Source organism: Vidua chalybeata, chromosome 6 (assembly GCF_026979565.1).
Source record: "Vidua chalybeata isolate OUT-0048 chromosome 6, bVidCha1 merged haplotype, whole genome shotgun sequence".
In the NCBI taxonomy this organism is placed as follows: Eukaryota; Metazoa; Chordata; class Aves; order Passeriformes; family Viduidae; genus Vidua; species Vidua chalybeata.
Genome location: NC_071535.1, coordinates 12,509,592 through 12,528,213, shown reverse-complemented (window position 1 = coordinate 12,528,213; position 18,622 = coordinate 12,509,592). Strand labels below are relative to the sequence as shown.

The 18,622-nt window shown below is 37.2% G+C and overlaps 1 protein-coding gene across 1 annotated transcript in view; it reads right to left on the bottom strand.

Moving 5' to 3' along the window:
• Positions 1–18,622, bottom strand: part of SETD3 (SET domain containing 3, actin histidine methyltransferase) — a 62,319-nt gene that overhangs the window by 21,032 nt on the left and 22,665 nt on the right. The window contains exons 2-6 of the mRNA XM_053946163.1: positions 17,353–17,462; positions 15,618–15,710; positions 12,409–12,557; positions 11,219–11,291; positions 10,463–10,719 (exon numbers count right to left, since the gene is read on the bottom strand). Of these exons, the coding sequence (XP_053802138.1) occupies positions 10,463–10,719; positions 11,219–11,291; positions 12,409–12,557; positions 15,618–15,710; positions 17,353–17,455 (675 nt within the window). The 5' untranslated portion in view covers positions 17,456–17,462. The remainder of the gene's footprint in view (positions 1–10,462; positions 10,720–11,218; positions 11,292–12,408; positions 12,558–15,617; positions 15,711–17,352; positions 17,463–18,622) is intronic.

Genomic DNA, 18,622 nt, shown 5'->3' with positions numbered 1-18,622 from the left:
GACAGCAGTGGCACAACAGACAACTCAAACCATTAACTATTAACTCAAGGGTCTGAAGGACTGACAACCCACTTCACATGCAACATAGATATTGCTGTTTGGTAGACAAAGTACACAGAAACAACTCTGAACTCACTGCAACTGAGTACCCCACCTCCAATCTTGTGCCATCTCCTTTTTTAAACAGAGGCAAGACAGCCATGGACTCCTTAACATCCACTTCTTGATTACTCTATTCCAGAATACTACTTATTCTGTATGTGTGTATGTATACATACACAATTCTAAAATACTACTAATCTTTCCCAAAACAGAAGACACTCAGATACAGCATTTAAATAAGTGACCAAGTTCTCTATACCGTTTTTTGTCCTTTCACAAAATCACTTAAGAGCTAAGTGCAGCCCCATTAAGGGCTGAAGTGGGAGAAGCTGTGCTGAGGTTAGATGTGTTTATCAATGAGACAGCCTCCCGAGTCCTTCCCAAAGCAGTTCACATGATGGAAGGACACACGAGCTCCATTATGTCCTGTGGTAAATCTCCTTGCAAAATATGAGTTTACTGTTCATGCTGGGCCTTAGATTTACAGGTTCATTCTGCAGCATTTCATTCACACAGGTACAGTAAGATAGCTACAAAACCCAGCTTCCTTGCAAGGGTCTGTGCACACCATGACACGTCTTTTCCTCTATAGGCTCTTCCGGAAATACAAAGTTTACCTTGAGCATTTTTCATTTCAGGAAACATGTTACCTTGTTAATTTCAGGAGCTGGACTTTGATGATCCTTATGGGTCCCTTCCAACTCTGGGTACTTTATGATTCTGTTTAGTGCAACACACAGGAACTATGTTCATGCACAAATTCACCCCACAACTCTACTATTAGTGAACTCCACTATTAGGTGAATCACAAGCCACAAATAAAATGCTGTGATGGAAACCCTGAACTGCTTTGACAGGACAGAAAGCGTATTTCGGATTCACAACCACCTCTCAACAAAAGAGTTTGCTAACAAGCATCAATATTATGCAGTATAGCTGAAGTTATGTTACCTGTGATTCAACTACTCAAGCTTTCCAATAAATCCCACCAGAAGCCACTTAGGTGGAAGCTTGGATCACAATTATCTCATAACTAAGCTCCTACAGGCCATGGTAAGTCCTAGAATGAGAGGTACTGGGGCTACAGTGGCACACACATCCAAAAAACTAAAAACCTACCATTTCCTCTTCAACCCACATTCAAACAACAGTACAAGAAAATAAACTTTGGTTTACTTAGCAACATATCAATGTCCTACTGTGTGGAGTATTAGCAGTGGGTCTGACTGAAGAGGATAATCCACTTTGTAATTTAGTTAAATTACTAATTTTAACAAAGATAAGTACCCTGTATAATTTTGCAGTGCTTAAAGAATACATCCTTTGAGTATTCTGCTCTAAGAAACATCAGTTATAATATTTTAAATTTATGGAACATTTGTAACTGCTGTTATATCAGGAAAAATATTAAATCTGCACAATAAGTACAAACTTTATATGAGAAAGTATACTTGTAAGTGCATGATGATCTCCTGATGTCTGCTGAGGCACTCACTTCCACAAAAGACACAGACAACATCCCTGGTGATAGACTCAAATGTCCCACAAAGTGCAACTCAGTAAAAAAAAAAGCTACTAACAGAAAAGCAAACAAAAAACTGTCTCCACTCTATTGGCTGTAAAAAGAGATGCTTATCTGCATTCTCAGCTAGGAGAGTGGTTGAGAAACCCATCTTCAAAAAAATGCCTTAAAAGCCCATACTATTAACAAGAGAATGTGTTATTCCTCCCAAATGTGGTTTAAACTAAGCAGAAACAAATTTTGTTTTGCACTGGCACATACGCTTTGAAATACATCTCTGCTTCTCTAGAGGAAAGCAGGCGTTTAGGCCACTATAGCAGAATCCATTCAGAATATAAAATAAATTAAAACCTGCTGATTATGAGATCTTAACAATGTCTGTACAATGAAAGATAACATCTATATCCAAAATGAAAGATATCTTTTATCCTGTCTGTCCTCCAACTTCAAATCATTTTGACTCTAAGAAATAGCAGACACCAAGCAGGATGTGCCTGTATTCCGATCTAGGCCAACACGGTCCAACTGGTGCCCATCGTCTGAATCTGGACCACAGGATGCCTCCATATGGCCTGCCACCTTTTCCTTGGAGGAGATAGGGAACAGCTGTTTGAGGAGCAAACGCTGCCTGAACAGCCAAACACCTCCTCTTGTGTCCGGCTGGCTCAAAGCCCAGAGCTGTCACCGTGTTCCTGTGGAAGGCAAGGAAGGAACGGGGGAAGAAGGCAGCAGAACCTCCCACCCACGCAAGGACTTGAGCTCTTCATCTGCCTGACTCGGACAGATACAACCCAGCAAAGCCTGGGGCTGCTTCTGCCATGGAGAGGGGCAGCCACAGGAATGGCCTAACGAAGCCCCAGGATCTGCTGTTACTGTCATCATGGCCGAGGGTGGGATATACCAGAAGTGACACAAAAATCAGGAATTTGGCACATGTTTGCAAAGTCTAAACCACCTTACAGTAGCTACACTAAGTGGTACAGTACAAGCATACTGTCAATCTTCAATCTGCTGCCAGCTAAACAGATTAATACAATATTTTGGCCTTCACAGAGAGGAAAAACACAGAAAAGCATAAATATATTTCATTATTAACTGCCTATTTATTTATTATTGATCAAGAAGAACAACTTGGGCATTGAAACCCAGACAAAGCAAATTAGATAGCAACACTATTTTTACCTTTGCAACTGCCCACTCAATGCAATCTTAAATCTCTCCTTAAGGTGACATGCATAGTAGACAAGTAAAAAAAAGGGAAAGATTTTACAGGTTTACAACTGTGCCATCTTTCTTCCACCCATTTTTCACAGTGTCGCTGACATCATTTCCGAATAAAACAAGCTGTTTGACTGGTATGCCAATGAGTACAAATCAAGTAGGGAGGAAAACTGAGAATCCTGAAGACCTACCTGGTACAGAAACAAAATTGAATTCTGTTTCAAATACATTTGCTTTTTGACTGCATATTGGTTGAACTCTTTGGAAGCATTAAAATATTCTCTATTACATCAACTTGAAAATAATAAACACCTTCTGATTACTTCAATAGGGTGTTTTTAAAAGACAGTATACTTGTCTGCATCCAACATCCAAGTAACATTTAGCACACAAAAGTTAAATGGAGGTGTCTTCAAGCCAAGTACAGAGAGACACCAGATGTTCTACTTCACACTGGCCTGGAAAATCATATGCTTATTGGAATAGGATAGATTAAAAACAACACAGAAAAATAATATAAGAGCAGTGTAAGTAATATTGAAAGTATCGTCACAACTTCAAAAATTGGTGTAAAAATTATGCTAGAGGTGTGAAATCTCACCTAATATACCCAATATTAAAGTCACACACAATACCAGATTTTAAAGATGCTATGATGAAATCTAGAACTTGATGTGTTAAACATCCTAACTAAAATGATATTCCAGTCCCCAACAGCTAATGACTGGATTTTAGAAGTTCATTAATGCTAAATCAATTAGTCAAATTTTATATGAATAATATATGAAATTTAGTATCTGATCAAAAGGGATTACAGCCTCCAGGAAATTAAGTTCTCTGTCCAGTACTGCACACAAACAGATCAAAACATCTTTGGATAGATTACTGCAAAGCTTGTATTCACAACGGGACTACAACAACACTTCCACAGTGTCCAGATGTCGATACACCCTAGTCAGAAAACTGTTTGACAGTGTTCCTGTGAAATGCTGGAAGCAAATCAGATTACAGATAATACCTAAAAATTATTAACAACTTCTACCAAATAGATTCTATTTTTAAAAATATTAAAAAGAGTGTGACTCATGGGGCAGCTTCTGTCTTCTTGAGTCAGAGGAGCTTGACAGAAGGGAAAGGAAGTACTAGCAAGTATTTGCTCATTAACTTTGCAAAGAAACATAAAACTGAGTCAAAGAAAATAAGTTTACTTGCTAAAATGTTACTTAAATAGGTGACTTTGCTTTCTCCATTCAGTAAGATTTCTAGAATTAAACTGATTTCTCTTGTACTGGGGAGCCCAGCTGGACACAGTACTCTGGGTGTGGCCTCACCAGTGCTGAGTAGAGAAGGATCACCTCTCTCAACACGCTGCCAACAATCCTAATGCAGCCAGGATGCCATTAGGCCTTTTTGCTGCAAGGACACATTGCTGACTCATGCTCAGCTTGTCCCCCAACATAATAAAGGGATCATTTCACTCCAAGTGCAGGACTTTGCACTTCTTGCTAAACATCAATTAGCAGCCCATTTCTCCAGTCTGTCAAAGTCCCACTGGATGGCACCTTACCAGAAGCTGAAGTGAGGCTAACAGGCTTGTAGTTCCCTGGGTCATCTTTCTGTCCTGAGGATAGGAGTGACATTTGCTTTCTTCCAATCCTCAGGAAAGTTTCACAATCAATGGGAAGATGATGGGAAATCATTGCTCAAAGATCACTGAGAGTCACTGAATTTGCTTTGGAAAGGACCTCTAAGTGTAACCTAGTCCAACTCCTCACTGTGATGAACAGGAACATCTTCAACTAGATCATGGTTGCTCAGAGCCCCATCCAACTTGACCTGCAATGTTTCCAGGAATAGGGCATCAACAACCTCTCTGAGCAACCTGTGTCAGCGTTTTGCCATTTTTTTTTGTAAAAAATGCCTTCCTTAGGTCTAGTCTAAATCAACCATCTCTTAGTCTAAAACCATTACCCTTGGTCCTCTTACAACAAGCCCTGCTAAGAAGTTGGTCCCCATCTTTCTCACCCCTGTTTAACTACGGAAAGGCTGCTCTAGGACCTCTCTGGAGCTCTTTCTTCTCCAGGATGAACAAGGCCAGCTCTCTCAGCATTTCCTCACAGGAGAGGTGCTTCAGCCCTCTGATTATTTCTGTGGCCATCCTCTGGAATCTCTCCATGTCCTTCCTCTGCTGGGAACCCCAGAGCTGGGTACAGTACTCCAGGTGGGGTCTCACCAGAGCAGAGGGAATGAATCCCCTCTTTCAACCTGCTGGCCACACTGCTTTTGATGCAGCCCAGGGTACAACTGGTTTTCTGAGCTGCAAGCACACATTGCTGGCTCCTTCACCAGCACTTCCAAAGTCCATCTCTGCAGGGCTGTACTCAATCCCTTCAACCCACAGCTGTATTGATAGCATGGGTTACCCCAACACAGGTGCAGCACCTTGCACTTTCCCCTGATGAACTTAATGAGGTTCCCAATGGCCCATTTCTCAAACTTGTCCAGGCACCTCTAGATGGCATCCTGGTACTTGGGACTGCTGAGGCCAGTCTTACCAGTAAAGGAAGGCATTTGATACCCCCATTTTATATGTTATACATCACAGTCCCCCACTCCATCCAGCAGCAGGCCCACATTTCCTCCAGTCCTCCTTTGGTCACCTATGTACCTATAGAAACCCTTTTGATCACTTTTGATATCTCTTGCAAGATGAAATTAGCTTTAGCTTTCCTAACCACATCTCTGGATGATTGGACAATGTCTCCATACTCCTTACAGGTTACCTGTCCCTACTTTCACCTTCCCTATGCTTCCTTTTAATGTCTGAGTTTTTGCCAGGAGTTCCCTTCTGATTCATGAGGCCCCCTGGCACTTTTGCCTGACTTAGTGCTTTTGGGATGAACTGTTCCTGAACTTAGAGGAGGTGATCTATCAATACTAACCATGTTTTCTTTCTTGGATCCTTCTTCTCTCCAAAGCCTTATCCCATGGGACTCTTCAAGCAGAAGGAGCCAATACTGCTGTCCTGAAGTCCAGCATAGTGACTTGCAGTTTGCTATGCTTCCTCCTCTCAGGATCCTGAAATCCACCACCTCATGATCACTACAGCCAAGGCTGTCTTCAACCTTTGCATCTCCAACAAACCCTTCCTTGTTTGTAAGTATGAGGTCCATGAATGCAAGTAGCACCTCTCCTCATTGGTCCCTCCAATGCTTGGGCAAGGAAGTTCTCCACAAACCTCCCGGACTGCTTATGCCCTGCTGTGCTGTTCCTTTAACAGATACTGGAGTGAAGTCCCTGCTGAGGACCAGGCCCTACAAATATCAGGCTGTTTTTAGCTATCTGTAGAAGGCCTCATTCACTTGCTTCTCCCTGTTCAGGCAGCCTTATAGCAGAGGCCAATACATTGTCAACCATATTGGCTGAGGTTAAGGCTTTTTGTTTGTTTTTTTCTTTCCAGCCTGATAACTTGCTGGTGCTCTTCAGAAAAAGAAAAAAAAATGTGGTCCGTCAGTGGTCCAAAGACTACAGGCTGAAAATACTGTGTAACTCAGTGCCAAATTGCCATCCTGGACAGTCCCACAAAACTGGTGTTTTTTCCAGCACACGAGAGGCAGCTACATAGAGATACTACTTATTCACAGAGTGTCATTGAAGGCATACAGCCATGGCAAAAACTATGGTTAGCTAATGGTCTGCTGGTTTTGGACTTACCACTTCAAAAATTTTAAAAGACAACTAAAGTTATCATAAAATTGTCTTTTATTTAGGCAGGTAGTAACAGTCTTTACTACAGCTGGGGAAAAGATACAACACTGGTTCAAACCCATCACGTTCAAAATGTAAATAGTTTGGACACTTCCACCTTCTCTAAGTGCATTCCTTGTCTTCATATCTTGTTTTGAGTCACAAAAACTTCTCTGTAGCTGACTACAAACAGGCATAGAGATGCACCTGAAAATCAAACACAAAGACCACTGCATATTCTTTTAAAAAAGCTTCAAACTTGGCTGTATTTTCTTTAGAATATAATCTCACTGTGATTGTCTGTAAACTATATGGCTCCCTCTTGTGTCTATTATACCACATTTCAGTGGACAAAACATTTTTAACATTAAGCCATAAATAACTGGGTTTTGTTCACCCTTCTGCAGGCATGCAGTGCTCATAAATTTTAAGGAAGTCAGACATACCTTCCTTTCTCTTCCCCTGAGAAGAGAAAACCCTGCAGCTTACAGAATTTCTCTTCAGAACAAACTATAAAAAAAATCTTGCAACGACAAGTCTGCAGCAATTACAGTTATCTTTTGAGCATTCCTTGTATTTTGATACCAATGCAGAGGCCAGATGCACAGTTGAAGTACATCTGCAACAACTTTTAACTATTTTTTAGTTATAAAATTACATATGTTTAGAGAGGTGTCAGTGTGGTTTATAGAGCCTGGCTAACATGCTTAAGAGTTTATTTTTGTCTCCTCAACATCCCACCTGTTTCTGCTTATCAAACCAGACTACAGTTTAGCTTGCAACAGCTGTGAAATTCATAAATCTGCCCATTCTTCATGTGTAGCCAGACTAAGCACTTGGAGAAAGAGTCAGAACTGCAGCAGTCACCCTTTATGGAAAAGCTAAGGAAATAAAACAGAGCAGCACTTCTCAAACCATGTTTGAAACTGCACACCTATCAGAAGCCAAATTATTTTAAAAGCAGTCTAGCAATCCTATTTGGAAAGAAAAAGAAGCATTTGAAGACAGGACCTGTTAACCCTTTTATTACCCCCACCATTAGAAATATTTTGTAGACTAAAAATGTTGCAATTAGAGTATTTTACCTGCACAAAGTAGTCCCTTTTTAGTACCTTCAAGTAGCAAAAAACCCCAGCTTTTATTTCAAGATGCTGCTAGCATTACTTCCCAGAGTAGAACAACTATCAATAAAGTAAACATTGTTTTAAGATTTTTGTATTACAAAAAACGTATTTCTACTTAAAAAATATACTTTAAAAGGTATTTGTATTTTGAAAAAATTAGTCTGCATACTGAAAGCAATATGAAAATCCTGGTAACACAGGACAGCTTTCATTTAAACACTTCTACTAAAGCAGTAGTAGTACTGAATGAAATGATGTTATACAAAAATCTAAAAAAAACTCATTTAATCAAGCTTGCAGAGTACACTGCCTTTTATAGACAAGCGGGCTTGCTTTGCTTTTTTCATTTATATGAAAAATTTCTCTTTCGCTGTTTCTTCCCTTTTCCATCTGCTCATGAATTACCCTTAGCATTAGTATTTTGTGGGTCAATTTTGTTCAAAACATGATATGAGTACATGCAAGCTGATACTAAAATTAATTTGAGCTTTTATGAATAAAGAAAGATGGTACTTTGTTTTAGGGAAGAAAGAGACTTCTATTTTTTCTCTATGAAGTCTTTTCTTCCACCATTTCATAAATTACAAGCTCTTATTTTTGAGAGCAGAAACAAATCAAAAATTTAAACTTTTCTATAAGTTTTCATCAAAAACATTAATAATAGCTGCCCAATACATACAGTTGGCATTCCTGGAGCCAACTGAATTTATTTGACTTTCTAATGTGAATAGCAGTATTTGCTGAATAGTAGTGAAGAAACATTCAGCTGAAATTGTGATTACATGGCAGTGCTGAAGTAAGGCACCAGACAACCAGGACCCACTTAAAATTTAACTAATACTTATTACCTCTCATTCTGCAAAGGAAAGTAAATAAAGCAAATGAATCCTACCTGATCTACCTTCATCTCATGTTCAACAATGTGAAACAACAACTATAGAAAAAGATACATAACAAGAACACAAGACAAGCAACAAAAGCATTTGTCAGGAGAACAAAAAAAAAAGCCTGATCTAATTTTCTGACCATTCTGCATTTCAGAGTTTTTTTTTCAATTAATGTTGCAGTCACATAACAGTACTAGTGCAGGATTAGTCAGTGAAAATGACAGAACTGCTGATAGTTCAGTTGATTCAGATGATTCAGTTCCGAAAAGAACTGCAAGAGCAAGAATAGCTGCTAGAAGAATTGGATAACGTTCCACAATATTCTGCTAATAACTTGTTAAAAACAGTAGACCTTTTTTTTTAAAAACAGTAGACCTTTCACCTTTTTAGGGTGAAAAAAATGTTTTAAGGCACAACATTTAGAAGCTCTGTTTGATCAGGCAGCATATTTCGAGAAACTAAGTGAAGGCTGGAAGACCAAGCATGGACTGGCAATCTAGGATAGGACACAGAAAGAAAAAAAGAGTTGGCTGAACTATTGTTTCCTGTACTGTGACACCTGGAAGGAAGAATTCAGTTCCCTTCCAATATCAAAGCCATTGTTTCTAGCTTATTCCTTGTGCATCTGATTTGGCATTCACCAATCATTTTCAATTACTTCAGTTTTCAAAATGTATCCCTCTGCTCCTTATACTCCATAAACTGAATTTGTGTTTGAAACATATTCAGTTCTTGAAACACCAAACAGCTACACAAAATAATGTAACTTCTGTTGAATTAAAACAGTTGTCAGAAAAGCTTTGGAGCTCTGGTAACACTAAAGGATAGAACTGCCTTGTGTCTTCTGACCTCTCCCATGGCCAAATAAAATGTCTCTAGATCACACATTTGGGGAGATTCAGTACATAGAGCCATACATTTTTTATACAGATTGTGCCACAAAAAGCTTTGAATGTTTGGACATTGAGCACTACCTTGAGAACAACACATCAACGTTCACTTACAACATTATATCTAGATATCAGTCAGAATAACAGAGTTCTGTTAGAAACTTGGTTAAAGTCATTACTTCAACTACATCACTACAAACACAATGAAAAGTTCACCCGTCTCAAGACTCTCCATACCCTAACTGTTACCAGATGGATTTATCTTTGTGTTTGAAAGCAATCAAAATAATTACGCTAAATAGAACAGAAAACAACAGTTAATCCACGTTCATTGGAAATACAACATATGCAATGGTTTTATTCTGTCAATTAACAATTATAATTTTACTTTGTTAAGTGCAAACTACACATTTTTCAAAGAATCAGACGCATGCATAGGTTGTAGATCCCTGCAGGTCATGTAGAAAAGTTTCCAACCTGCAAACTTCTAGAGACTGGCTAACAGTAGCAAGACAAAAGCAGTGACTGGATCATTCCTTATCTCCTTTTCCCCAGAACAAACAAATCCAGATCCCTTAGTCTCCCATACAGATAAGGGTCTGAAGTAAATTACATCTTAATAGCCTCCTCTGGTCTCATTCCAGTTTGTCAACAAGTTTCCAGTTTGTTAATGTGTCTTTTGCACTGGTGGGCCCAAAATTGTACAGTATTCCAGATGAAGCCTCACCCATTTTTAAACAAAGGGGAATAATCACTTCTCTCAACCAACTAAATACATTTTTATATATCTATAAGCCTACAGAACTGCAAAATTTCAATAGCAGTTCAAAAAAACAGCAGGAAATTGCTTTAATGATTCAGACTTTCAAATGCAATATACTTGTACTACTATTCAGCATCACTGTTTTCACACCTTCCACAATAAGGATCATGAGAGCAACATGTATATACTATATTTAAGATTCTTACCTGAATAACTTTGTAGAAATAGGCATACTGTCGAGCTGTATTTTTATACTGGCTAAAAACATCATGTATGGCCTGAGTTGATTGAAGATACTGTACTTCATCTTCTTCAAAATAGAGAGGAGTATCATATTCACTGGGGAGAGTCTGGATGTAGGGCAGCCAGAAAGAGTTGGGGTTGGCTCGCTCACAAAGGAGATGGAATGCCAATGTTATATTGCCCATGGCTTGAAGAATTCGATCTTGAGAATACAGAGATCCTGAATTAACCAAGAAAGGTGAGGAACTAAATTGATTCTCCATGGAAAATATCATCTTAGATGTACTTTAAATAATAGCTAAGCACTTAACAGAAAAAAAGAAGCTTTTCACGTTTCTAAAATATTTAGCTGCCTACACTGTATTCTACTGCAAGATTTTTGACACAGCAAATGCCTTGTGTACAATTGCATGACAAAACTAGAAGAATATTCTCAATATCTCAGAACATTTTATCTCCAAGTATTATACAAGCTACATGATACGTGTTCAAAATAACACAAACACTTGTGGAAGATATCCAGTGCACTCAGCCAGAAACTAACCGGGAAATTAAATTCTTTCCACTGACACTTCAAGTTTCTAAGTATTCCAAACCTGATGGCTAGCATGATAAGCAAGCCCTGTAATAAAAAAGATCAGCTAAAAAAAAAGAAAGTCTCCTACTGAAAGATCCCATAAATATTAATTTCTTTCTTAAGAACTTCCTTGAGCTCTTACCTAAGACTGAATTTTTAGCTGACTCAACTGTCATCAACAGTTTTCTAGGAACCCACAGAAACAATTCTTCAGCCTACAGAAAGGAAAGAAATGCAAGAGGGTCAGCTAGCATTTATATGATATGCCAAGTGTCTCAAATATACTCCAACTTTAAATTACAAGCTGTTTGCATTATTTTTTTAATATAAAAAGTATTCTGAATCAAAATTCTTCCTTCTCTTCCAATGCAAATTCAACAAACAACCTGTGTTTCATATTGTGGTAACAAATGTTTCAATCTGCATTACACAAAGCTTTAAACACAGGCACTTGGATACAAAAAAAGGCCCTTCCATTTTGGAACTGCTAATAAGTACAATACAAAGTTAAAGCTATCAGACACATTTTATTGCTAATAATTACATGATCACATATTTTCTCACAGTAGAGTTTTTTCGTATTGGCTGTTTTTATTCTAGAAGAACTGTTCAGGATTTTTATCAATGTATTAACTGTGTGCTAATGAAGCTCTTAAATGATTATACTGTGCTCATTTTCTAATAGTCTTTCTACAACAGCTGATTGGTCTTCAAACCTGTTTCCCACCTACAAAATGGGAATGGAAAGACAATTTTAAATGCTTACCTTTTAACAGTTACCTAACTCTGTGTGTGCCTATACTCCTTATCTGATGATAAAAAAATCCTTCACAATTATCATAATTTGGGGATTTTTTTCATTTTCACTGGAAAATAGGTATTGCAAACACCTCTTTCTGAGACAAAAAGACCAATTCTTTAAAAGAATGGACATGAATGAAGAAGAGACTAAATAGGTATTGCAAATACCTCTTTTTCAGGCAAAAAACCTTTTCCAGTTCTTTAAAAGGGAAATAAAAGAAGAGAAGAGACTAAATAGTTAGAAAACATGGAATAAAGGGATACATCAGTGTGGCAGAGTACCCCGGTGATTAGGTAAAGAGTATCGGCAACGTAGAGGGAAAAAAAATTGATTAAAATTCACAGTACTATCAGTAGTCATCAAAAATAATACTCTATTTTATCAATAACGTTATTCTCAAGTACACAGAGTTGGTAATGTTTCAGAACAGAATATGCAGTTAAAAGGGGGAAAAGGGTGAGCATTTCAGAGCTCTGCAGATACATTCCAAACACGATTTTCTAATCTAAGTCAAATGTTCACATGCTCACCTTTATCTCTCTTGTTGCTTTCAAACCAAATCCCTCCTCTTCAAAGTTAGCTATTTCAAAACCCTCTGTGGATGCTCCATTTTCAGTTGCCCACTTTATCAATTCAGGGAAATAGTCATCTCTTTTTCCATCAAAGACAACAGACAAACCTACATACACAATTTATTGAAAAACAAATGCAGAAATAAGAGGATCCAGAAAGATAAAAAAGCTCAGTATAGAAGCCCATGTTAAAAGCTATCTGCTATCTCACAGCAGTGCTACTTTGAAGTAGTTGAGTCAGAACTGGTCTCTGTTAAGTGTTACTCAATACTATATAAATGTCATACCAAATTTTCATCAAATTCATTATTGTGCCAAATTGGCTTACCAGTCATCTTAAAAATGCAACTGCCCAAACTGAGCAGCAATGAAATATGAAACTTTCCTCTTCTTTCCCTTTTAATAAAAGCCAAAATATTTCCAATCTTAATATCAATGATAAATGCAATCACCACAACATGTAGATATAGACTAAGAAGAATTTGACAGGCAAGCTGTAATTTCATTAATTTAGCACTGCAACTGATGATAAGCAGATCTTGAGTTCCTTCTTTCACATACAAGGCAGTTAGCCTTTTCCTGTAGCATATGGATCTACTAAAATATCTAAGGATAGATCTAAGGATAGATCTAAAATATCCAAGGATCATCTTCCTGACATCACAGAGCTCATCCAAATTTTTACACTTTGCTTCTGCAACAGCATGTGGTCCACCAGTGAAATCACAAGCCTCATTCATTTCCTCAGCTTTCCTCTACTGTGAATCCATTTGAATCTCTCTGTAATAGTTCCTGGCTAAACTCAGCCAGCTCCTTTTGTACCTCTGCCTCTGTGTGTTCTCTTCAATCCAAACTCTAGAGTCAGATCACATTAAAAGCGTCCAAAGGCCCCCCAAACGCTCAGGCCATTTTATGAGTGACAAAATGTCATCAGCAAGATGCTTTACATCAAAGATATTTTGGCTAAGCACAGGGAATAAAATACATTTTGAGATTAAAATCCCTATTTTAGGGAAATAGCATTAGTGCATTTAAAATACCCCACTCCTGCCTCCAAATTTTGCATTTCAAGGCCCAAAACCAATCAAATCTGTAGTTAACTTAAAAGTGCAAGTATCATTTAAAACTTTCATCTTTGATGATGCAGTATAAAAATTTATTAAGCATTTCTAAAGTATTTTTTGGAATATAATGCCCACACAAACATAGTAAGACTTCTTGCATAGTTTCTACAGAACTTGGTAGGTATTTACACTATCCAAGATTTTGTTCTTTTGATTTCCAATTTTTGCTACTGTATAATACCACTGGAAGCTTTTAATATCCAGCTTGTACTTGGGACCATTCTTTAAGCATCTCTAAAATTCTACTTCTGTTCCTCATATACAATGTGGACCAATACTTCCCATTTTTTTTCCAAATTAAAGAGAAGACCGGCTCCTTTAAGTCATAAGCACCATTGGGGAATAAACAGTTTCTACACAGAACAAAATATAGTTGAACTGATGAAAATCTATATCAAAAATTAGCTTTATTTAAGATTTTGCTAATGAGTTAAACAAGGAAACCTTTAGAAATTAAAAATACTCAGTTTTCAAATTAAGAATTTTCTATACTGAAAATCATTCTAGTTCACATCCTGCAACCCCATGTTCTAGTCAAAAAAAGCACAAAGTAAAACATTTTTGGCAATATATATTAATTTGTACATCTCAGAGCTCCCAACAAGAACTTCCTCTGCTAACTGTCTAAAGCCTCTTTAAGCTAGCAAACTCTGTATATTAACTACTATGTTCTATTTAAAATAGTCTTGAAAGACACCATACCATTGCTACTCACTACGTATGTGAAAATGTTACATGGAAAGACACTTGTATGTCAACAGCAGTGTGGTTAGTAGGTTTTGTATCTTCCAAAGAAAAAAATATGCTCTATCAACATGATACTGTTACATTAATTCTACCATCTCTGCCAGCAGCATCTTCCCTGTGGATAGTTTAATCTTTCTGGTGCAGAAGAAAGATTCAGAGAAGAGGCCAACCCCAATGCTAACTCTGCTCTAATTAACCTGAATTATGACTTACTTTAACCCATATATTACATCATAAAAACCTGGACACGTACCGTAAGTTTACAGAAGTCATGGCACAGTTAAAAATGAACCAAGTTCACATCTATATCACTAGAGAATGCAGTCACTGAAAGAGCATCGTTTATTCTTCCATACACCCTCTGCCAAAAACTGGTGTTCAGAGGTGTGTTAAGTCCTTTCATGCAGTAAGATCTTTATGTATCAGTCAAAATATATTAAAAACAGGTGTGAAACAGAAATTTCAAGCCTCTTCAGTATTTGGTTTATCAAGCAACACCATGAACTAGTCAAGCTCCATTTATATGTAGTCTGGCTTTCTTGCTATTACTGTATAAATACCAGAGAAGAAAGAATTGTTTAGGACTTTTTCAGGTATGTCCAGCCCAAATCTATTAATTGCAAGGTTAAAAAGTTGTTTCTCAGTCATTAAAATATATCCGTCATAAAAGAGGTTACTTTTACTAAAATTATATGAAAAGGATTTTTTAGAACATGCCTCCAAACATAACTAAATTAATATAAAAAAAGCAAAATGTTACAGACCATAATAGAAGAAAACTGATCGAGTATGAAAAATAAGCATACCTTAAACTTTGGAAAACTGGCAATAAAATTCCTCATGAACTGTGATATTATAATAATTTCTTTATTTTGATTATGTGCTTCATTTAGAGCAGAAAGACTTATTAGCTGCTGCATTTATTTTGTGACATACTTTTATCATCACCTGATGTCCTGATATTGCCTTGCTGAAACTGTTTCAACATCCAGTAAAGTCTTGATGTAAAACAGTTACAAATTTAACTTTAGAATGTTCAGATTTATAGAAGCAGAGCACCAGACTATGCAACCAGGAACCAAGGCAGCCTATTATTCTCTAAGGATTGTTACTTCTAGTCCTTCAGATTGTGATGAGAAAACAATTTCAAGCTCCTTTTTCTACTTATCAGACAGAATTCTTACAGGACCAGCTGTCTGTGATAATCATTCAGAATTCTGAGTATTAAAATGGTTAATGCCAGTGGTGAAGCCCACCTGAACATTTCAGAAGCACTTGCAAGTGTTTCACATTTACCTTTCTGCTTTTTGCGGATTTTCTCCACAAGCGAACGGATCTGTACATATTCCTCCCATTCTTTACCTGGACCTGGGGGAGGACTGCTGCATTCTGGAAAGCAAAATGTTTTCTTTAATTAAGTACATTACATATCTATACACATATATATATACACACATATATATGTATATGCACACACACACACACATATATATTTTAACCTCAGAACTATGGTTTCACAGTAACTTAACAGAACCCCAGTACTATTTGTCCTTCAAATATGTTTACATGGCAAATAAACCAATCTCCACTGTTATAATCATCCCATTATAAGACAGGTAATTAATTTAGAGTTTTGAAATCTTAACAGTATAACTTATTTTATTTTTAATATTCTTTCAGATATAAGAAATAGCAAATGTCTAAAAAGCTTGGAAGAAAAAAAAAGGTAAACAACCAGGCCATTAAGTAAATAATATCTCAGATAAGACAAACAACAAAAAAAGTGTCGGTTTTCAATAATTTAAGCAAAGCACTCTGTTTACATTACCCTGCTTACTATCACTCTTGATGTAATGAAAGCAGATAATAGCATAGAGCATACCTTAAATATTTGAGAAATTTGCTGGTACATACATTTGACCTGCCTAGTCAATACTGTTTTCATAGATGCACAAGTACTGGAGGGACAAGCAAAGGAACACAAAGCCATGCTTTAGCTTTAGATTACATCCACAGTGTCTCTGCCAATATTCTAAATGTCAGTGTGTGGATTTCTTGATCTAAGCCATGTAAATCCAAGTGGACAGCTGAAGATTACCTTGCTCAAGTGATTTGAAAAATCTCAGCATTGAATAAAATATGGAAGCTTGACAAAAAGAACAGCTGATACTTGTCTTTGCTTAGCAAATTAGATCTACATTTTATTTTTGGTAGCAAAGCAGAGGCCAATTGTAGCATAAGCATCAAACTGCTTTGCCAACTCCTTGTCTCCTCCTCATGAGCAATGCTAAGAAAAATTTTAATTTTTCTAAGGCAACATTTAGATGTGTCCAGAATATGAAAATCTGGACTTCTGTTTCAAAAAGAACTGTATCATAGCACAGTTACTAATGACAGTAGAAAGAGGCAATAGTATTTTAGCATCATTGTATGAAATTATGCTCTGCTTTTCATATTTACTAGAAATAATGGATGAGTTCCAAGTTCCTCAACAACTGAAACAATCTTTGGTCTATACACAAGATCTAAGCACTATGAAAAGTTTCCAAACAGCAACAAATTTATCTAAGCAACAAAAATATCTGTGCAATTAAACTGAGTTGTATTACTGCTTCCCACAGTTAATTTCCCTACTCTAGTATCAGTTCAAAGTACTGATCAAGTGATAAATGGAAACAGTGTAATTCTTCAAGTTTACGAGAAAAACATTTTTGACAAAGCTTAAATGCCAAATTGTCTGGTTGTTTAAAAATCTAACCTAACCCACTATTTAAGCTTATATTCAAATGAAAAGCCAAATGCTGCAACAAAAATGGTCTGGCCAATAAATACCTATTTAAATAAGCCAATGATGGCATATATTAACAGAGGTAGTTTAGTGTGCATCTCAGAATATCTATCTTAAGCACTCTGAAATAGCAAGCTTGGCCACTTACAGAAAAAATACAACTCACTGGCTTCAGCAAGAAAATGTTTTTGAGTGGTTTGCACACCATCCCTTTTCCCAGAGAGGCATAAAAACAAAACTTACTTTGCAATAACTCACTAATTAGATTCAACATTTCCTTTGGAGATACTGTCGCTGTGGCTCCTGTACCTGACTTCTGAGTTTTCACTCGGCTTTTCTTCCCCATCTTCCAACTAAAACAGATTAAGAAGCACACTGTCACCAATTACAATGAAACAAAATATAATAAGTATGAATGAATTAGATCTTCTTTCACTAGCCACATAAAAAAGAAAAGAATGAGAAATTATTTCTCGCCCATATATATGTGCAAGTATTATTTGCATGGCCTGAATGTAAGAGCTATACAGTGCAATCTGAAGCAATATTTCATGTAGTTGCACATTAATTACTTCAGGGTAATTAGAAACTAGAAATCTTAGAGACAAAAAGAAAAATTATTCTAATCACATGCAAATTCATTAGTTGTGAACAAATATTATGGATTCCAAAGTATTCAGGCTATAGAAAACCAGGTTATTTTATCTCATCAGCTGCATGGCCAATAGCAGCTGAATTAGTATTTTGACTGTATGTTACATAGTAATTCAAAATGAATTGAAAATTAAGTATTCAATTTCAAAATAAAATCCAAATACCATCTGTATATCTTTGCTGCAGCTTCTTCTGATTCAAGGCAACTAGTTAAAGAAAACTTATTTTCAGTTCCCAAAGTAAATGGAACATCATCTTAGACTGGTACTCCAATATTCAGTGCCCCTTGTTCTCATGCAGGACTTAAATCACACAACACCTCCTGGAACAGCAATGTAGTAAGGTGTGAAATATCCAGGGAATTTCTCACATGCACTGGGAGCAATTTCTGATGCTGGCACTGAACAGGCTTCTAGAGGAAGGGTTGTGCAGGATCTGGTACTCATGAATAAGGAAGAACTGCTTACGCATGAGACAGCCAACTGCCTTGGATGCAGTAATTGTGAAACTGTAGTATAAGTCTTGAGAAAAGAAAGGAAGGAAAAAAGCAGACTAAAGACTCTGGACTCACTGCAGTAGACAGAGCTGGGACTTCCTGAGGGAATGATAAGCAGAATGACCTGGGAAGCTAAAAATGTGTCCACGACAGCCAGTCATCTTCCTGGACTCTCTTCTCTGAGCACCAAACAAGCCTTCCCAACATGAAAGAAAATCAGCAGGCACAGCAGGAGGCCAGCTGACTGCACACAGGACTCCTCACTGACAGAACTCACATGAAACAGAAACATAGGTAAAGTGGAACTGGGGACAGGCAACTGGAGAATATAGATGCACTGTCTGGGCAAGCAGAGGATGAAAG